General features: G+C 36.2%; 1 protein-coding gene across 2 annotated transcripts in view; it reads right to left on the bottom strand.

Moving 5' to 3' along the window:
* Window positions 1–23,015, bottom strand: part of GTF2A1L (general transcription factor IIA subunit 1 like) — a 44,475-nt gene that overhangs the window by 4,826 nt on the left and 16,634 nt on the right. For both annotated transcript variants that reach the window (XM_041756466.1, XM_041756467.1), the window contains 2 exons: window positions 3,714–3,971; window positions 2,694–2,783 (listed from right to left, as the gene is read on the bottom strand). In XM_041756466.1, the coding sequence (XP_041612400.1) occupies window positions 2,694–2,783; window positions 3,714–3,971 (348 nt within the window). The remainder of the gene's footprint in view (window positions 1–2,693; window positions 2,784–3,713; window positions 3,972–23,015) is intronic.

Raw genomic sequence — 23,015 nt, 5'->3', positions numbered from 1 at the left:
CTCTCTCTCTCTCTCTCTCTGTGTGTCCCTCATGAATAAATAAATAAAATCTTTAAAAATATATAAATAAAATAAAATAAAATAAAAATAAAAATAAAATAAAATGCTTAGGACTATTTTTTAAATATCCATCAATTAGAGAGGACTCTCAGACACCTAGATTTGTTAACCCTATACATCTAATATCACTTCTTCTACCTGTCCTGTAAGAAGCAAAGACAATGCATGAGAAAATACTTTGAAAAATACAAAGTACTATGTAATTAATTACAAGCTATTTCTCACAATGCAGTACAAAAAAGGATACTATACCCATAATGGTCTAGAAAATTCTCTGTGACTCTATTGAATGCACACATAACTTAGTGCCTTAGATTGTTTTCTTCATAGAAGGCAATACACTGTTTATAAGAAACTAAAATAAGTTTCAAACTAAGAATGGTCTCTTTTCTATTACCTATTCCTTCTTATGCTTATGTTTACCAGCATCTAAATTGCCATTTTCTATCTATATAAAATGTTATAGAAGAGAAAACGATCTTATTTTTAGAGAAAAGGATTTATTTTTATAGCAATTCAAAACACCATCCTCTGTTTCTCCTGAATATATTGGAATTGTTACTGAAAAAAAGGCAAAGATGTAAATATGCTTTAGTCATTGGGGAAATGCAAATCAAAATCACAGTGGGATACCACTTCATACCAAGTAGGATGGCTAGAATCAACAAATCAGATAACAAATGTTAGGGAGAATGCGGAGCAATATAAACCCTCATACATTGCTGGTAGGAATGGAAAAGGATAGATCCACTTTGGTAAACAGTCTGGTAGTTCTTCAAACTATTACCATATAACCCAGGAATTTCATTCCCTGGCATATACCAAGAGAAATGAAAATATATGTTCACACAGAAACTTGTACATGAATGTTTAAAGCAGCATTCTTCGTAATACCTAAAAAATGGAAACAACCCAAAGTCCACCAACAGATGAATGGACAAACAAAATGTGGTATATCTATTCAATGGACTAGTATTCAGCAATAAAAGAGAATGAATAACTATTCATGCTATGACATGGATGGATCTTAAAACACTGTGTGAAGTTAAAACAGCCAGTCACAAAAAAAAAAAAAAAAAAACCATATTATATAATTATTTTCATTTGAAACTCCAGAAAAGGAAGATCTAAAGAAACAGAAAGTAGTTGATGATTTCTTAGGTCTGGGGTAGGGATGGGAGGAAACAGAGATATAGGAGTGAGAACTAAAGAGAATAGAGTTTCTTTCTGAGGTGACTAAATTCTCTAAAACAGGCTATGTTAATAGGCTGCACATATCTATGAATATACAAAACCACTGAATTCTATGCTTTAAACATGAGTTTTATAGTATGTGAATTCTATCTCAAGGCTGCTAAAAACAAAGATGTAAATATGCATGAATTAAAGACAAAAGCTGACCATTCTACTACATAATCACAGATACAGTATTTAAAAAGAAAAGAAAGCAGTATTCTATTTTAGTTGCTAAAGTTAAATTGCTTCTAACTTAATTTCTAGGTTTAAAAAAGGATGCACTTTTTTGACAGTGTTCGTTCCTCTGTTTAAATGGGCTCCATGCTACATATGCAGCCCAATGCAAAGCTTGAACTCATGACCCCTGAGATCAAGACCTTAACTGAGATCAAGAGTTGGATGCTTAACCGACTGAGCCACCCAGGTGCCCCTTAACTCTCTTTGTTGGTCATTCTCTAATGTCCAACTAATCACTACATCTCGTTGATTCTTCCACCATCATCTCTGACTCTTTCATGTTCCACATTGCCATCCTTATTCTGGGTTCTGGTTACTTCATGTCTGCACTATTCCTGTTCTTACCATTTGCCTCTGCCTAATTAGCAAATACAGCCAATTTAAAATACAGTTTTAAACCCAATTATGATGTTCTCAATAATATTCTCAGAATGCTAACATCCATCAAATCATGTTTGAATTTCTCCTACCAGGATTCTGAATTTTCCAATCTGCTGCCAATCTGTCCCCAACCCTGCCTCATTTCCTAATAAATCCAAAAGAAGAATATTTTATTTAAGGCAGGGCTGTCTCTTCACTTACCCTTGTACATTCTACATGCATTCATTTCCCTGCCTTTTATTAAGCTGTTCTACTAAGAACGTCTACTCTCTACACTTATCTATAGCTTTACAAATCATTTAAGACCTATTTCAAAGTTCCACATCACCCATGAAGGATTTGTGGAGAACTCCAACTACAAATGATTTCTTGTACTTCCTAGCTATTTTTTGGACTTACTATCTGTGCCACATATCTAAGCATTTGATTTACATGCCACTCATCTTAGCATTTGATTTATACGCCATGTATTTTAGCATTCGATTTACCTGTCACATATTTTAGCTTCTGATTTACCTACCATCTTATTGTATGCCATTCTTTTATTACATACAGAAACATCTTGTTTCAATAAGATTGTCACCTCCTTAAAAACTAACACATTTTTTTATATCACTGAGACCACACAGCACAGTGTTAGACACAAAATATATACAATTAATTAGCTTTTCCAAGATTAACTGTGAACTGTAACTCATCGTCATATTTTCCATCATTCTGCACACCTTTCTACCATAAATGCAATTAATAAACTCAAAGTTTAAAGGTAAATACAGTACCTTGTCATACTGGCAGACGATTACATTATCTGTGTCAAACAGGTCTGGCACATCCTGCTCACTAACATCATCTCCAGAATTTAAAGGGTCCTAAAGATGAAAGATAGTCACATTAAGGAATTTCATGATGCTCTGAATTTTTTAAAGACAGAGATACATATAGAAATAAAGGAATTTAAAAAGAGAATAGTATTGTACTTAAAAAGTCAAATATCCTGAGTTTGAATCCCAGCTTGGAAATTTAGTAACTGACCGTTGATTTACTAAAATTGCATCTCCGGGTTTTCTCATCTGTTAAATGAGGACAAAAATAGGACCCACAGGGTGGTAGGAATGTTAAATAACATAAAACAGGTAAGACTTAGTGTGGTATTGGTACATCTATAAGGCCACCATTAATGATAGTACTACTCACCACATTCCACAAAGATTTAGTGCATTTATTAGAATCAGAACAGATACCGTATACATCTAACCTGGCTGCCTTCTGTGCCTTCACTCCCATCCTCTAAACCTCCCACTATCTCTAGTTAAGATCAATAAATACAGTAGCTGATTCCCAAATACTTAATATAGTTTGAATTACAGTTTAAGATTAAAAGTTTAGGGGCACTTGGGTGGCTCAGTCAGTTAAGGGTCTGCCTTCAGCTCAGGTCATGATCCTAAGGTCCTGGGATTGAGCCCTGAATAGGGATGGGGAGGGTCCTTGCCCAGCTGCTTCTCCCTCTCCTCCTAGCTCACGCTCTTTCTCATTATCTCTGTTACTATCTCTCTCTCTCTCTCTCTCTCTCAAAAATAAATAAATAAATCTTTTTTTAAGTTTCAATATTAGGGTATAAATAAGTCTCATTTTAAAAGACTAAAGACGGAGTTAATATTAATTGCTATTCTTCATGAATAAAGTATTATTAATACAAAGCATATTACAAAGTAATACAAAGTATTAATACAAAGTATATTAAAGTACAAATGCTATAAATTTAATTTTAAAAAAAGTTTCAACTCAAAAATGATCCTCACCTCTTCTACAACGTCTATTTGAGGATCTTCATTATCACTACTGTTGGCAGTTGAATCTTCATTTGATATACTGTCAGCTTCTTCCTCAAGTACCTTCAGGTCTCCTGCATCAATAATCCCTAGAAATTCGTTCTCATCTACATCTCTTGTACTTCCTATTTCATCATTGGAAGATGCGTCACCGGTTCCATCTATTTGAATTATTTCATTAATATCATCAGTTACCTGAATGCTTAAATCCATCTGAGAATTAGAATCCTAGAAAGAGAAAGAAAGGCAATAAAGTTTTTCAAGTCAAAAAGGTGTGTAAAGCACTGAATCACACAAAATATAAAACTAAACATTTCACAAGCGATCTTAAAATATATTTTTCAACATTTCTTTCCTTTCCTATATATGTTCCCTAATTTTTCATTTTAGAACACTCCCAGCATTTCTATGAAACATGGGAATAAGTTTTAAATCATAAATAAAGTAAACCCACTTACACTTATACATAGACAACAAATGAGTTCACTAGTTTCAGGTAGTAACTGCTAGCTTTTATATATATACTTTAAATTTATACAGTATTTGTTAGGTTTTAACCATTCCATTTTATTTTAAACAATAATTCAATGAAGTAGAAAGTACCAGTGATATCATGCTCAATGGATAAATAAAAAACATAAAGGGGGATGCCTGGGTGGCTCAGAGGTTGAGCACCTGCCCCTGGCTCAGGGTGTGATTCGCTGTCTCAGGATCAAGTCCAACATCAGGCTCCCTGCCTGGAGCCTGCTTCTCCCTCTGCCTATGTCTCTGCCTTTCTCTCTGTGTGTCTTTCATGAATAAATAAATACAATTTAAAAAAAAAACACATAAAGGGCTGTACTAGCTGAAATAAGCCAAGTACACAAGAACCAAAAAAAGGAATTAAAACTGATAGAAATGAAAAAAGAAACAGACAAATCTATAATTATTTTTGGAGAATTTAACATTCCTCTTCCAGTGAACAATAGATAAAGTAGACCGAGATTGAGTGAGGATGTAAAAGACCTGAAAAACACAATCAATTTAACCTAATTGACATTTATAGAATACTCCATCCCAAAATAGCAAAAGCCATACTCTTTTAAAGAGCACACAGAATATTCACCAAGATGGACCATATTCTGGGCTCTAAAACAAATCCTGATAAATTTAACACACACAAAGAATGTTGTCTAAGCACAAAGGAATTAAATCAGCAATCAGTAACAGAAAGGTCTAGAAAATCCTCTAATATTTAAAAATTAACACATTTCTAAACACCCATGGATCAAAGAAGTCATGAGGGAAAACAGAACATAATTTTAATTGAATACAAACAAAAATATAACATTTCACAACTTGTGAAATCTAGCTAAAGCAGTGCCTAGAGGGAAATTTACAGCATTACATGATTATATTCAAAAAAGAATCAAGTTTCAAATCAATGGCTTAAAATTCTACCATAAGAAACTAAAAAAAAAAAAAAAGAAGACTGAATCAAGCTCCTGGCAAAAGAGGAAATAATAAAAAGAAATTAAAAAGATATAAATGAAATCGAGAACAGGAAAAAGTTGAGGAAGTCAGTTAGACCAAAAGTTCATTCTTTAAAAAGATCAATAAAATTGATAAGCCTCTAGCCAGACTGACCAGGAAAGAGGAGGGGAGAAACACTATCCAGGATTTAAAGAAAGGGTGTTGCCACAGATTCTGAAGACATTAAAAGGATAAGGAAACTGTCTTCAGCCATTTGAGCTGCTATCACAAAATATCATAGACTAGGTAGGTCATAGAAATTCATTTCTCTCTGTTCTAGAAGCTAGGAAGTCCAAGATGAAGGCACCAGCAGACTCAGTATCTAGTGAGAGCCCACCTTCTGGTTCACAGGCAATTCCTTCTCACTGTGTCTTCCCATGGCAGAGAGGCTTGAGAGTTCCATAGAGTCTCTTACAAGGCAAGTCGTCCGTTTCATAAGGGCTCCACTCTGACGTAATCATCTCTGAAAGACCCAACCTCCTAACTACCATCATCATTGGGGGTTGGAATTTCAACATATGAATTTGCGGGAGGAGGACACGAACACTCAGACTGATATGTCAGTTTAAAAAACTGTGTATCTGTGTAGTAGCAACAAATGATTAGAAATTGAAATTTAAAAACAACACCAAGTAAAACAGCAACAGAAAAGAAACTCCTCACATAAAGAAATCCTCAGTTAAGGTATAACAAGCAGATTTCTCAACACAAACTTTGAGGGCCAGAAGGCAGTGAGAGGATATATATTTAATATACTGAAAGAAAATATTGTCAACTGGAAATTCTATATCTGGCAAAACTGTCCTGTAAAAATGAGTGAAAAATTAAGGGATTCTAAGATAAAGGCTGAGGAGTTTATTATCACTGGGCCTGCCCCTACAAGACTCCCTAAAGGGAGTCCTTTAAATTGAAATGAAACTAGACAATAACTTGAAGCCATAGAAAAATATAAAGTTTTCTGGTAAAAGATACATAGACAAATATAAAAAACAGCATCTAATTTTGTGATTCTACTTCTTATTCCTGAACAAGATTTAAAAGACAAAAAGCAAAAAAAAAATTTTAATTATAAACTATATTAAGGAAAACACAATATATAAAGATGTAATTTGGGATTATCATAAACAAAGGGAGGGCAGAGCTGAAGAGGAGCAAAATTTTTTATGAGGTTGAAGTTGAGTTGGTATCACTTCAAGAATGTAGCAACTTTGAGATGGCATAAGTAATCCCCACAGTAACCAAAAATAAATCATCTTTAGAATACACACAAAAGGATATGAAAAGGAAATCGAAATGTGTCACTATAAGAAAATCAACTGAACACAAAAGAAGGCAGTAAGGGAGGAAATTTAGGGCAAAAAAGCTAAAGACACACAGAAAACAACAAAATGTCAAAAGTCCTGCCCTATTAGTAATTACTTTTAATGTAAATGGATTAAACTCCCCAATCAAAAAACACAAATATGCAGAATGGATCAAAAACAGGATCTAACTAAATGTTGTCTACAAGAGACGTACTTTAAATCTAAGGATACACACAGTTGAAAGTAGAGGATGGAAAAAGATATTTCATAAACAGTAACCGAAAAAAAAAAAAAACAGTAACCGAAAGAATTGGGATAGCTATGCTACTATTGGACAAAATAAACTTTAAGTCAAAGACTATTAGAAAAAACGAAGAAAAAATATCATACAATAAAAAAAGGACTAATGCACCAAGAAGATTTAACAATTATTAACGTATCAGCACCAAACATTACAGGTCCCAAAAATATGTAACAAACACTAACAGAATTTAAGGAAGAAATAGATAGCTCTATGATAATAGTATGAAATTTCAATACCCCACTTTCACTAATGAATAGAACAAGACAGATTATCAATAAAGAAATAAAGAACTTGAACATTATAGACCAGTTGGACATAACAGACATATGCAAAACATACCACCCAACAATAGCAGGATACACATTATTCTCAAGTGTGCACAGAACATTCTCTAGGAAAGACCATATGTTAGGCCACAAAACAATATTTAAAAAGATTGAAATCACACAAAGTATCTTTTCTGATCATAATGGAAGGAAAACACATGACATATAGAAATTAAACAACTACTCAAAAAAATCAATGGGTCAAAGAGAAAAAAAAAGAAATCCAAAAAATCAACCTTGATCATCTAGTTGTAGGTTAATTTCTAGGTTTTCTATTCTGTTCCATTGATCTAGGTGCCTGTGTTTGTCCCGGTACCATACTGTCTTGATCACTACAGCTCTGTAATAAAACTTGAAAAAGTCCAGAATTGTGATGCCGCCAGCTTCACTTTTCTTCTTTGGCTATTTTCAGTGTCTCGAGATTCCATGCAAATTTTAGAATTGTTTGTTCTAGCTCTGAAAAACGCTGGTGGCATTTTGATTCTTTTTTTTTTTTTTAATATTTATTTATTCATTCATGATAGACAGAGAGAGAGAGAAGCAGAGACACAGGAGGAGGGAGAAGCTGGCTCCATGCCGGGAGCCCGACGTGGGACTCGTCCCAGGACTCCAGGATCGTGCTCCGGGCCAAAGGCAGGCGCGAAACCGCTGAGCCACCCAGGGATCCCCTGCTGGTGGCATTTTGACAGGGATTGCATTAAGTGTGTAGATTGTTGTGGGTAGTATAGATATTTTAACAATATTCGTTCTTTTTTAAGATTTATTTATTTTTTGACAGAGAGAGCATGCATGCAGGCTCCCCAACAAGAAGGGAGCCCAACATGCAGCGGGATCCCAGGACTCCAGGATCACAACCCCAGCCAAAGGCAGATGCTTAACCGCCTGAGCCCCTAATATTTGTTCTTCCAATCCATGAGCATGATATGTTTTTCCATCTCTTTGTGTCACCTTCAATTTCTTTCATAAGTGTTTTATAGTCTTCAGAGTACAGATCTTTTACCTCTTTGTTTTAGGTCTATTCCTAGGTATCTTATGGGTTTTGGTGCAATTGTAAATGGAATCGATTCTTTGATTTCTCTTTCTGTTGCTTCATTATTGGTGTATAGAAATGTACCAGATTTATGTATGTTGATTTTGTATCCTACAACTTTGCTAAATTCATGTATGTGTCAGTTCTAGCAATTGAGTCTTCTCAACTTGGCAGAGTCTTCTGGGTTTTCTACATACAATATCAAATCATCCACAAACAGTAAATATTTGACTTCTTCCTTGCTGATTTGGATTCTTTTTAATTGCTGAGGTCACAAAAAAACTTCCAGTACTATGTTAAATAACGGCAATAAGAGGAGACTTCCCAATCTTATTCCTCACCATAGATTTTTACCCATTGAGGATGATATTAGCTGTGGATTTTTCATATATGCCTTTTATTATATAGAAGCATGTTGCCTCTATCCCTACTTTGCTGAGGGTTATTATCATGAATGGATGTACTTTGTCAAAAGCTTTTCCCACATATATTAAAAGGATCATATGGCTCTTATCCTTCCTTTCATTAATGTGGTGGTCAACTAATTTTCAACAAAGCAGGAAAGAATATCCAATGGAAAAAAGACAGTCTCTTCAACAAATGGTATTGGGAAAATTGCACAGTAATGTGCAAAAGAGTGAAACTGGACCACTTCCTTACACCATACACAGAAATAAATTCAAAATAGATGAAAGACCTAAATGTGAAACAGGAAATCATTAGAATTGTAGAGGAGAATACAGGCAGTAACCTCTCTGACATCATCCATAGCAACTTCTTATTTGATTCGTCTCCTGAGGCAAGGGAAACAAAAGCAAAAATAAAAATAAATTACTGGGACTTCATCAAAATAAAAAGCTTCTAGATGCCCAGTAAAGGAAACCATCAACAAAATTAAGAGGCAATCTATGGAATACAAGAAGATATTTGCAAGTGACATATCTGATAACAAGTCAGTATCCCAAAATCTTTGAAGGACTTATAAAACTCAACACCCAAAAAACAAATAATCCAGCTTAAAAATGGGCAAAAATGGGCAGCCTGGGTGGCTCAGTGGTTTAGCGCTGCCTTTGGCCCAGGGCATGATCCTGGAGACCCGGGATCGAATCCCACGTTGGGCTCCCTGAATGGAGCCTGCTTCTCCCTCTGTGTCTCTACCTCTCTCTCTCTCTCTCTCTCTCTCTCTCATGAATAAATAAATCTTTTAAAAATAAAAAATTTAAAAAATTTAAAAATAACAATGGGAAAAAATGAGTAGACATTTTAACAGAGAAGACATACAGATGGCTAACAGATGCATGAAAAGATACTCAACATTACTCATCATCAAGAAAATGCAAATCAAAACTACAATGAGATGTTACCTTACACCTGTCAAAATGGCTAAAAAAATTAACAATACAGGAAACAATAAGTGTTGCTGAGGATGCAGAGAAAGGGGAACCGTCTAACACTGCTGGTGAGAATACAAACTGGTGCAGCCACTGGAAACAGTATGGAGATTCCTTAAAACGTTAAAAAATAGGACTACCCTACCATCCAGAAGATCTCTGGTCAAAAAGAACGAAATGTTGCCACATGCACAATGGTGTGAATAGAATTAGTATTATACAAAATAAGTCAGAGAAAGACAAATGCCATATGATTTCACTCGTATGTGGAATTTAAGAAACAAAACAGATGAACAAGGGGGGAGGAAAAAAGAGAGGCAAACCAGAAAACAGACTCTTAATCATAGGGAAAACACTGAGGATTGCTGGAGGGGAGGTGGGCGGGGTATGGGTTAAATGGCTGATGGCGGGCACTTGCTGTGATGAACACTGGATGTTGTATGTAAGCAATGAATTATTTAAATTCTACACCTGCAACTAGTATTACATTACATTACATTATGTTAACTGGAATTTAAATTAAGACTTGAAAAAGAAAAAACAAAACACAAAAAAGTCTTTTATGAAAAGATATCTTAAGACTAATAAAAATGAAAATACAACATACCAACAAATGCAGCAAAAGCTAAGAATGAGATTTATAACTATAAATGTTCACATTAAAAAGGAATAAAGGAAAAAAAGGAATAAAAGATCTTATATGGACAGACTAAATTTACACCGTAAGGAACTAGAAAAAGAAGAATAAAGCCCAAAGCTAGTATAAGGAAAGAAATAAAAATTAGAGCAGAGATAAACAAAGTAAAGAAGAGGAAAAAATAGGGATCCCTGGGTGGCGCAGCAGTTTACCGCCTGCCTTTGGCCCGGGGCGCGATCCTGAAGACCCAGGATCGAGTCCCACGTCGGGCTCCCGGTGCATGGAGCCTGCTTCTCCCTCTGCCTGTGTCTCTGCCTCTCTCTCTCTCTCTATCATAAATAAATGAAAAAAATTTAAAAAAAAGAATAGGAAAAATAGAGAAATATCAATAAAACTAAGAGTTGGTTCTCCATAAACAACAAAATTGATAAGCTTTTGGCTACATTGATGAAGAAAAAAGAAAGACTCAACTAAGTCAAAATGAAATTTTACTACTGATTCTACATAAATAAAAATAATTATGAGAATCCTATGAAATATATATCAACAAACTGGATAATCTAGATGAAACAAATTTCTAAAAATACACAACTTACCAAGAATGAATCATGAATAGAAAATCTGAATAGATCTACAAGAAGATAGAATCAGTCATTAAAAATCTCTCAACAGAGAAATGTCCTGAACCAGATGGCCCCACTGGAGAATTCTACTGAACACTGAAAGAAGAATTAACACCAATCCTCAAAAATCCTAAACAAAATACTAACACAAACAGAATTCAAAAGCACATTAAAAAGATCACACATCATGACCAAGTGGGATTTATTCCTGGGATGCAAAGATGATTCAACATATGAAAAACCAGTGTAATACAACATATTAACATAATGAAGGTGGATACATCACCTCAACTGATTCAGAAAAAGCATTTGACAAAATTCAACACCATTTCATGATTTTAAAACAACGCTAACTAGGGATAAAAGGAAATTGCCTCAATATAATAAAGGCTATCTATGAGAAGCCCTCAGCTAACATCATACTCAATGGTGAAAACCTCAAAGCTTTTCCTCTAAGATCAGGAACATGGTAAGGATGCCCACTCTTGTCACTTCTATTCAATAATGTACTCCAAGTCCTAACTAGGGCATTTAGGCTAAATAAATAGCTAGCATCCAAACTGAAAAGGAAAAAGTCATATTACCTATTTGCAGATAATACTCTCATACATGTACAAAACCTGGAAGATTTCTCACACATAAAAATATTAGAATTAGGGCAGCCCGGGTGGCTCAGCGGTTTAGTGCCACCTTCAGCCCAGGGCCTGATCCTGCCTGGAGACCCAGGATCGAGTTCCGCGTCAGGCTCCCTGCATGGAGCCTGCTTCTCCCTCTGCCTGTGTCTCTGCTCGCCCCACCTCCCCACCCCCATATGTCTCTCATGAATAAATAAAATCTTTTTAAAAAATTAGAATTACTGAACAAATTCAGCAAAATTACATAAGACAAAAATTAGCCCACAAATATCAGTTGCATTTCTATCCATTAACAATTAACAACCTGAAAAAGAAATGCAGAAAACAACTCCATTTAAAATGCCATTAAGTAGAATAAAATACTTAGGAGTAAACCTAACCACAGAGTCCCAAAGACTTGCTCACTAAAAACTATAAAACTTTCCTGAAAGAAATTAAAGAAATCAGAAATAAATGGGATGACACTGCTTGTGAATTTAAAAGACTTAATATTGCTAATACCACCCAAAGCCATCTAGACATTCACTGCAATCCCTATCAAAATCCATATAGGGGAGCCCCGGTGGCTCAGCAGTTTAGTGCTGCCTTCAGCCCGGGTCGTGATCCTGGAGACCCGGGATCGAGTTCCATGTCAGGCTCCCTGCATGGAGCCTGCTTCTCCCTCTGCCTCTCTCTCTCTCTCTCTCTCTCTCTCTCTCTCTCTGTGTCTCACATGAATAAATAAAATCTTTTTTAAAAATCCATATAATATCTTTGTAGAAATAGAATATCCATATTAAAATTCATACGGAATTTCAAGGGACCCTGAATAACCAAAACAATCTTGAAAAAGATGTAAGTTGGAGCTATAACACACCCTGATTTTAAAACTTACTACAAAACTGCTAAGTAAAAACAATGTGGTATTGACATACAGATAACAAACCAATGGAATAGCACAGAGATCCCAGAAACAAATCTTCACATATATGGTCAAATGGTTTTTGACAAGATGACAAATGAGGAAAGGGCAGTCTTTTCAACAAATGGTACTACTGGGAACACTGGGTATCCACATGCAAAGAATGAAGTTGGATCCTTAACTTACACCATATACAAAAATCAACTCTAAAAATTTAAATGTAAGAACCAAAATTATAAAACTCTTAGAAAAAAATCATAGGGTAAAATCTTCATGACACTGGATTTGGGAATGATTCCTTAAATATGATATCAAAAACAGAGGCAAAAAAGGTGGAGAATAGATAAAATAACCTTTATCAAAATTTTTAAAGTTTTGTATATCAAAGGACATTGCCAACAGAGTAAAAAGGTAACTCATAACTCATAACCTGGAAGAAAGTGTTCGCAAGCCGTACATATTAGGAGTTAATATCCAAAATACATAAGAAACCCTACAACAACAAAAAAACTTGATCTAAAAATGTACAAAGGACTTGAATAGACATATATCCAAAGAAGATACACAAAATAGCCAATAAGCACATTAACAGATGTTCAGTATCAATAATTAGGGAAATGCAAATCAAAATCACAATAAGATAGCACCTCACACCTATTAGGATGGCAATTATCAAAGGAAAAAGCACAGAAAATAAGCGCTAGTGAAGATGTGGAGAAATTAGAACCCCTGTGCATTGGTGGGAATGTAAAATAGTACAGCCGCTATGGAAAATAGTATGGTAGTTCCTTAAAAAATTTTAAATAGAATTACCATATGATCCAGCAATTCCACATTTGGCTATATATCCCAAATAACTGAAAGCAGAGAGTTGAAATATTTGTACTCCCAAATTTACAGTAACAGTCAAAATTGCCAAAGGGTATAAGCAACCCAAGTGCCCATGGACAGATTTATATACCACATATATATATATACACACACACAGGGTATTACTTAACCTTAAAAAGGAAGTTCTAACACATGCCTCAACATGGATAAACACTGAAGACGTTATTCCAAGTGACAAGGAATATAAAAGGACAAATATCATCTGATTCTATTTTTATGAGTTATCTGAAATAGTCCAATTCATAGAGATAGAAAATAGAATGGTGGCTGCTAGGTTGGGGTGAGGCATAGACAGGGAGTTATTTCAATATGGGAAAGCAAAAATGTTCTGAAGATGGATGATGGTGATAGTTGCACAGCAATGTGAATGCACTTACTGCCACTGAACTGTGCAGTTAAAAATGGTTAAAAAGGTAAATTTTTATAACAGGAAAAAAACAGAACAAAATCAATGGTGATAATGAACTGTCAAGCATATAATAAAATACAGTGATACAGACTGCTGGTAGCCGGAAAACTGGCACAACCTCTTTTGAAATTATTGTGGCAATGTACATAAAGAACTATGGAAATTTTCAGTTTTTTTCTCAATAGCTACCTTTGAAAATATTTTTACAAGTAATTCAAATGAAGCATATAATATAAAGTTCTTTATAATGTCTTTTAGTACTATTTTTAATTGCACTCAAAATAAAAAATACTTAGATAAAACATAATATGTGTAATCTGTGTATGTTGAGAACTACAAGACAATGAAAAAGTCAAAGACTTAAATAAATAGAAAATGTGTCATATCTATGAATTGGAAAACTCATTATTGTGATAAAGTCAATTCTCCCCTTATCTACAGACACAACACAACTCAAAGTCCTAGCAGTTTTTTTTAATTGATAAACTCATTCTCACTTTTATATGGAAAAGTAAAAGAATAACCAAAACAACTTTGAGAAAGAACAAAGTTGAGAGACTTAAACTCTCTGATATCCAGAAACACTATAAAGCTACCATAATTAGGACAGCGTGGTATATCTGAAAAAATAGACATGAATTCATCAGTGAAAGTCCAGAAGTAAACCAACATACATATAGTAACTGATTTTCATGATGATGAAGTGCTTTAGAAACTCAATGAACTTCAGACAACTCAATGGAGATAGGCTAGTCTTTTCCACAAGTGATGCTAAACAAAATGAACATTCACACGCAAAGAACAAAGAACCAAACCTTGTACTATATACAAAAATTAACCCAACATTGATCACAGTTCCAAATGGAAAACCTATAAAAAAATTTTTTTAGATGTGTAAGATCTTTACAACCTTTGGTTAGTCAAGATATATAAACAGAAATCAAAAGGAAAAAATAAGTAGATTTCATCAAAACCACAAACATCTCTTCTCCAGAAAACCGTATTAAAGTAGCAAGGATGTGAAGCAGCTACAAATCTTATTTATTGCTAGGAGAAATGCGAAAATTCTACCATACGTTGCTGGTGGAAATATGATCACTTTGGAAACAAATGTGTTGATTTCTTACAAGGTTACATGTATCATATGGCTTACAAATCCCAATTCTGGGTATTTACTCAAAAGAAAAGAAAATATGCATCCACACCAAAAACAACAAAAAAAAACTGCACATCAATATTTTAGAAGCTTTATTCACAAATGCCAAAAACTGGAAAGAATCCCCATGTCCAAATGGTGAATAAACAAACTATGATACAATGGAATACTTATATGCAACAACATGGGTGAATCACAAATGCATTATGCTGAAGTTACATGTAGGATTCCAGTTGTTTGATATTCTGGAAAAGTCAAGCCTATGACAAAAGAAAACAGATCAGTGAGTGGCTGAGAGGGACCAGAGGCAGTGAGAGGATATTAACTACAAAGGGGGATGTGGAACTTCTTCGGGGTGACAGAAATGTTCTGTATCTCGGGTTGGTACTGGTTATATAACTCCAAGTGTTTGTCAAAGTTCTTATACACCTATAAACTGTGTACCTAAAAAAGAGTATGTAAATTCCACCTCAATAAATCTAAGTAAATTATTGATTAGGTTGGTCTTAGGCCTAAACCACATGTTGGAATTGGCTCTTGGTTTTAATAGTGACAAGTACAGAAAACCTCAAACCACAAGACCTTTTGTTGCAAAATTAATCAGAGCTCTCATAGTACTCTGCAAGAAAAGTTTAAGCTTATTAAGGAATACTGAAGATTCCAGGACTCTTCTGATTAAATTCATGTAGCATCACCTTTTTTTACTTAAATCAGGAAGGTCTTATTTACTTTTCAGGAGGAGTAAGATTACAAATACAAATTAAGTATCAGTAACTGCAGATTTTTGTCGTTCTCAGCTTCTTCAGAAGCACTTCCACCAAGTGCTGGAAAGTTCATTTGCTTATCGGACTCCAACCTCGTAAGGTAGGAATTTGACCAAAATAGCAGTTAGCAATTTTACAGCAACATCCAAAACTGATACTGCAGGATCATTAATAGAAAAACTGAAGTCTTTCTTATGGCCAAACATTCACCACATACATCATCAATGGACTTCTCCCTGTCAAATTGTAAAGAGGAGTTTTCATTCTCTCTCAAAAATAATCAGTCTCCCCAAGGATCAATTAAGAACTTCAAGCACTGTCCTTTGAAAAGCCAGAAAAATTCTACATGAAGAACTTAACATTTTGCCCACATTTTTTGACAAATGTCTTGAAAAAGGCAATAATTCAATACTTCTGCTCTGAGTTTCATGGCAGCCAATGAAACTTCTTTTAGAATTATTGGCTATGCCTTAGCATTAATGTATGCCATGTGCTGAAACAGATAGCAATGCTCTCTTTACTGAAGTAGCAAAACCATTTGTTGCCAACCATCTCAGAAGCACCCTCAGTATAGATAGTACCAAATTTTGTTACAAAAAATATTAATAAAAAGTTTCACAACGTAGCAACTTTTTTGACAGTGCCAATGTACAAATGATGATTAAAATCAAATGCTGGCCACACTGAGAAGCATTCATATTTTTATCCTATTGAATGTTAAAGTTGCTGCTGATTCTTCTATGAATTCCAGCTGAACGTGAAAAAATATCAACAACTCTTGTACAGATGTCGTCATCTGACAGAGGCACTGCTTCAATTTTCTTTCTCTGCTCAAAAAGAAGGCAGCTTTGGGCGGCCCAGGTGGCTCAGCAGTTTAGCACCACCTTCAGCCCAAGGTGTGATCCTGGAGTCCTGGGATCAAGTCCTGCGTCGGGCTCCCTACCTGGAGCCTGCTTCTCCCTATGCCTGTGTCTCTGCCTCTCTCTCTCTCTCTGTGTCTCTCATGATTAAATAAATTTTTAAAAATTTAAAAAAAAAAAAGGCAGCTTAATAATTTAAGCCAAGGTCACTTCAATTGTTTTTTTATAATAAATTTATTTTTTATTGGTGTTCAACTTGCCAACATACAGAATAACACCCAGTGCTCATCCCGTCAAGTGCCCCCCTCAGTGCCCGTCACCCATTCACCCCCACCCCCCCCTCCCCTTCCACCACCCCTAGTTCATTCCCCAGAGTTAGGAATCTTTATGTTCTGTCTCCCTTTCTGATATTTCCCACACATTTCTTCTCCCTTCCCTTATATTCCCTTTCACTATTATTTATATTCCACAAATGAATGAGAACATACAATGTTTGTCCTTCTCCGATTGACTTACTTCACTCAGCATAATACCCTCCAGTTCCATCCACGTTGAAGCAAATGGTAGGTATTTGTCGTTTCTAATGGCTGAGGAATATTCCATTGTATACATAAACCACATCTTCTTTATCCATTCATCTTTCGATGGACACCGAGGCTCCTTCCACAGTTTGGCTATTGTGGACATTGCTGCTAGAAACATCGGGGTGCAGGTGTCCCGGCGTTTCATTGCATCTGTATCTTTGGGGTAAATCCCCAACAGTGCAATTGCTGGGTCGTAGGGCAGGTCTATTTTTAACTCTTTGAGGAACCTCCACACAGTTTTCCAGAGTGGCTGCACCAGTTCACATTCCCACCAACAGTGTAAGAGGGTTCCCCTTTCTCCGCATCCTCTTCAACACTTGTGGTTTCCTGCCTTGTTAATTTTCCCCATTCTCACTGATGTGAGGTGGTATCTCATTGTGGTTTTGATTTGTATTTCCCTGATGGAAAGTGATGCAGAGCATTTTCTCATGTGCATGTTGGCCATGTCCATGTCTTCCTCTGTGAGATTTCTCTTCATGTCTTTTGCCCATTTCATGATTGGATTGTTTGTTTCTCTGGTGTTGAGTTGAATAAGTTCTTTATAGATTTTGGAAACTAGCCCTTTATCTGATACGTCATTTGCAAATATCTTCTCCCATTCTGTAGGTTGTCTTTTAGTTTTGTTGACTGTATCCTTTGCTGTGCAAAAGCTTCTTATCTTGATGAAGTCCCAATAGTTCATTTTTGCTTTTGTTTCTTTTGCCTTCATGGATGTATCTACGAAAAGCCCACAGCAAATATCATTCTCAATGGGGAAGCACTGGGAGCCTTTCCCCTAAGATCAGGAACAAGGCAGGGATGTCCACTCTCACCACTGCTATTCAACATAGTATTGAAAGTCCTAGCCTCAGCAATCAGACAACAAAAAGACATTAAAGGCATTCAAATTGGCAAAGAAGAAGTCAAACTCTCCCTCTTCGCCAATGACATGATACTCTACATAGAAAACCCAAAAGCCTCCACCCCAAGATTGCTAGAACTCATACAGCAATTTGGTAGCGTGGCAGGATACAAAATCAATGCCCAGAAATCAGTGGCATTTCTATACACTAACAATGAGACTGAAGAAAGAGAAATTAAGGAGTCAATCCCATTTACAATTGCACCCAAAAGCATAAGATACCTAGGAATAAACCTAACCAAAGAGGTAAAGGATCTATTCCCTAAAAACTATAGAACACTTCTGAAAGAAATTGAGGAAGACACAAAGAGATGGAAAAATATTCCATGCTCATGGATTGGCAGAATTAATATTGTGAAAATGTCAATGTTACCCAGGGTAATTTACACGTTTAATGCAATCCCTATCAAAATACCATGGACTTTCTTCAGAGAGAACAAATTATTTTAAGATTTGTGTGGAATCAGAAAAAACTCTGAAGAGCGAGGGGAATTTTAAAAAAGAAAACCATAGCTGGGGGCATCACAATGCCAGATTTCAGGTTGGACTACAAAGCTGTGGTCATCAAGACAGTGTGGTACTGGCACAAAAACAGACACATAGATCAATGGAACAGAAAAGAGAACCCAGAAGTGGACCCTGAACTTTATGGTCAACTAACATTCGATAAAGGAGGAAAGACTATCCCTTGAAAGAAAGACAGTCTCTTCAATAAATGGTGCTGGGAAAATTGGACATCCACATGCAGAAGAATGAAACTAGACCACTCTCTTTCACCATACACAAAGATAAACTCAAAATGGATGAAAGATCTAAATGTGAGACAAGATTCCATCAAAATCCTAGAGGAGAACACAGGCAACACCCTTTTTGAACTCAGCCACAGTAACTTCTTACAAGGTCACTTCAATTGTATATTGCTTCTGTGGCTGGGTAGTACAATAAGCAAATGCGTAGGATGCAAAGATAAAGCTTTGTTTGCCACATCCAGATTCCAAACCTGTCAATTTAAGCTTTCTTCTAATCAAAGAACAGTATTTTTCAGTATTGCCTCAGTCAGTTAAGCATCTGCCTTCAGCTCAGGCCACAAGTCCCAGGATGGAGCCCCCACATTAGTGCCCCTGCTCAGCTGGGAGTCAGCTTCTCTCTCTGCCCCTGACCCCACTCATGCTCTCTTCTCTTGCTCACTCTCTCTCAAATAAATATTTTAAAAATAAACTCTTAAAAAAAAAAAAAAAAGAACGAACAGTATTTTTTCCAATGGCTAGTAAGGACTGACAATTCCACACCTATATGTGGGGATAAATGTAAAATAAAAGAAACTTAAGCTCTGATACACTTTCTTTTCACATTTTCAAATTTAACTATGTGAAAATGAATTGCCTATAATCATAATGGCAAAGTACATCTTTAATTCTTAACAGAAATTCACTCCAGATATTTACCATAAAGTAATGAGTGGCAGTAATATTATCTGCCCACATACACTAGCATCCTATGCCAATGCGTTCCAATGTGGCATGAAATATACCTTATTTTGACAAATACAAAAAAAGTATTTTGTTAAAATTGGCTTTTTTCCTATAAAGAAAAATATCACCTATCTGGTTTAAAAATCTTTGATTTGGAGATATTTAGGAGTAACACAGTGACTCAAAAAATATTTGTTCAGGGGATGCCTGGGTGGCTCAGCGGTTAAGCAACTGCCTTCGGCCCAGGGCATGATCCTAGAGTTCCAAGATCAAGCCCCACATTGGGCTCCCTGCATGGAGCCTGCTTCTCTCTCTGCCTATGTCTCTGCCTCTCTTTCTCTGTGCGTCTCTCATGAATAAATAAATAAAATATTTTTTAAAAATTGTTCAGGGACACCTAGGTGGCTCAGTGGTTCAATGTCTGCCTTCGGCTCAGGGCATGATCCCAGGGTCCTGGGATCAAGTCCCACCATCGGGCTCCCCATAGGGAGCCTGCTCCTCCCTCTGCCTATGTCTCTGCCTTTCTCTGTCTCTCTCATAAATAAATAAAATCTTTAAAATTTACATATTTGTTCAGTTAACTGAATTCTATATTCAAAAAACTATTCATATGACTTTTTATCTTTTTGTAAAATATCAGAATGGATTTGAAAGAAAAATTAAAGCTCCTGAAGTTATAAATTCTCTTACCCCCTCACTCCATCCATTTTTCATTTATACACTGACTTTGAGCTGTCAGTGGTTCTTAATCTTAACTACCATTATTACAAGCCATAGAAGGTTCTTAAACACTAATGAGTGGAACCTACTCCAGACTAATTAGATCCAAATCCCTTGAGGTAGATCTAAACATTATTTTTTAATATCCTAATGATTTTTAAGATTTTATTTGTGAGAGAGAGAGAGAGAGCGCGAGCATGCGGGGGGAGAGGCAGAGGGAGAGGAAGAAGGAGACTCCCCGCTGAGCAGGGAGCACAATGTGGGACCATGAGATCACAAACTGAGCCAAAGGCACACACCCAACCAACTGAGCCACCCAGGTGCCCATAATGCCCCAATGATTCTAATACCTAGCCAGAGTTGAGAACGACTAAGCCAAATAACTAATCATAAACCTTGTTCTTTAAAAGCTTACATTCTAGGGGTGCCTGGCTGGCTCAGCTGGTAGAGTATGGGACTCTTGATCTCTGAGTCTTGAATTCAAGACCCACGTTGGGCAAAGTATATTCAAGTATACATGAATGTGTATATATTCTTAGGTGCTATGTATACAAAGATTAATAAAATGTACCCCTCAATGCAAACAGGACACTTTATCTTTTAACTACATTATGATACACACATGTTTAAGGTGCAGTAACACAGAAGACAGCCAGCCAGTCCAAAAATGAAGAAGGGGGGGTAGGCTGGTAGAGAGGCATTGAAGTAAAATTTCTGGAGGAAGTATTTAGTGGATAAGAAGACATTAGCCAGGGACACCTGGGTGGCTCATCAGTTGAGCGTCTGCCTTCAGCTCAGGGCATGGTCCTGGGGTCCTGGGATCGAGTCGTACATCAGGCTCCCTGCATGGAGTCTGCTTCTCCCTCTGCCTGTGTCTCTGTGTCTCTCATGAATAAATAAAATATTTTTTTAAAAAAAGAAGCCATTAGCCAGAGAGAAAGATGGGCAAGAAGATTCAGGCACCAAGCAGAGGGAATAACAAAAGCAAAAGAGAGGTGGATACACCAAGGTTAACAGAGAATCACTCACAGTTTGGTGTTCCCACCAAAGTAGTAGGCATGAAATGAAGGAAAAATAAGAAAATCTGGCAGAGAAAGAACATGGTCCACATTAAAGAGCTTGAACTTTACCCTTCAGGTAAATAACTGTCAGTGACATGTTGAGCAGGCTGCATTCTGGGTTAAGTCTCCGGTTGCCATGAGAAACCATGAGATAACAGCTAACACACTCTGAACACTACCATGTGCCTGGCAGTGTGCTGCTGAGCACTTCTCTCTGATCGTCTGCAATCCTCCCACGCTGACTCCATCGCAGATACCATTACCTTTATTACAAGTGAGGAAAAAATTAACTTGCCCAAGTCACGTAGTTTTTAAGGGATACAGAAGGGATCAATAACTCTGACCCCTAAAGCCTAAGCCTTTCACCTCTAAAATGGATGGACTGGCCAGTGTGGAGTGGAAAAAAATCAGACTGATAGGATAGTAGATCAGTTAGGAAACTATTGTATTACCTCAAATGAGAGACAATGAGGACAATAGCAGGAGAGATGAAGAAAAGGGAACAAATTCTCAAAATATTTAGTACTGAAGTTATAAATAAAGTTATCAAATGATATGATTCAGTCTTCAAAAGAAATGAAATTCTGACACATGCTATGACATGCATGAACCTTGAAAATCTTTTGCTAAGTGAAATAAGCCAGTCACAGAAGGATAAATATTTTATGATTCCAGTTAGGAGGTATCAAATTCATAGAGAAAGCACAAGTTACCAGGGGCTGAATGGAGGGGGTAACTTGCCATTGCAAGTTATTATATAATAGGTACAGAGATTTGGTTTGGGACAATGAAAAAGTTCTAGAGATGGGTGTAGTGATGGTTACGCAACGATGAATGTACTCAATGTCACTAAACTGTACACCTAAAAATGGTTAAAATGGTAACTGTATGTTGTATACATTCTACAGCAATGTAAAATATAATTTTTTAAAAGCAAAAGATATAAGGAGAATAAGGGGGAAAAAAGAACCAAAAATTAATTTTAAATCCTTAGCATGAGAGACCAGCTGGGCAGTGGCACTATGCAGTGTCTCTGGAGGACAGGTAAATTACTGTGATGTTCAGGTAGCATTGTCTAGAAGGCAAACAGACATGAGAATGAAGCTCAAGGGAGTAATACAGTTAGAAACATAGTCATCGGACAGCCGGCGTGGCTCAGCAGTTTAGTGCCGTCTTTGGCCCAGGGCGTGAACCTGGAGACCCGGGATCAAGTCCCACTTCAGGCTCCCTGCATAGAGCCTGCTTCTCCCTCTGCCTATGTCTCTGCCTCTCTCTCTGTGTGTCTCTCATGAATAAATAAAATCTTAAAAAGAAAAAAAAGAAACATAGTCATCAACAAATAGGTGGTAGGTAAAACCATAATAATCCATGAGATTGCCCAAAGGAAAACTTCAAGTAAGAAGACAAACGGTCTGAGGACACAACCTTTGGAAACAGGAAGGAAACAAAGAGGAGCTCAGAAATAAGGTAAGAAGATGCAGTGAGATAGGTAAAGAATTAAAAGATGAGGCAGAAGAAATGACAATACTTAGAGGTAGGGCTTATGATGATGATGGTGAAGGCAGAAAAGAGATAAAAAGTAGTTAAAGAAGACACTTTATTGAACTATTTCTCTCCTTCTACTCCTACTTTTTGAAGTTCCAATGAAGACCTGAGTTTCTAGTTCTCTGTAGCCTTCTAAGATCATAAAACAAAATTCCCACACTTAAGAATAACCTAACACAGTAACACGTACTCTAGAATAGGAGCACATCAAAAATTGTCAGGAATATATTGTATGCAACAGTAAAA

Source organism: Vulpes lagopus, chromosome 5, assembly GCF_018345385.1.
Source record: "Vulpes lagopus strain Blue_001 chromosome 5, ASM1834538v1, whole genome shotgun sequence".
Taxonomy (NCBI): domain Eukaryota; kingdom Metazoa; phylum Chordata; class Mammalia; order Carnivora; family Canidae; genus Vulpes; species Vulpes lagopus.
Note: the sequence above shows the minus strand (reverse complement) of the source record. Positions and strands in the feature narration are given on the sequence as shown.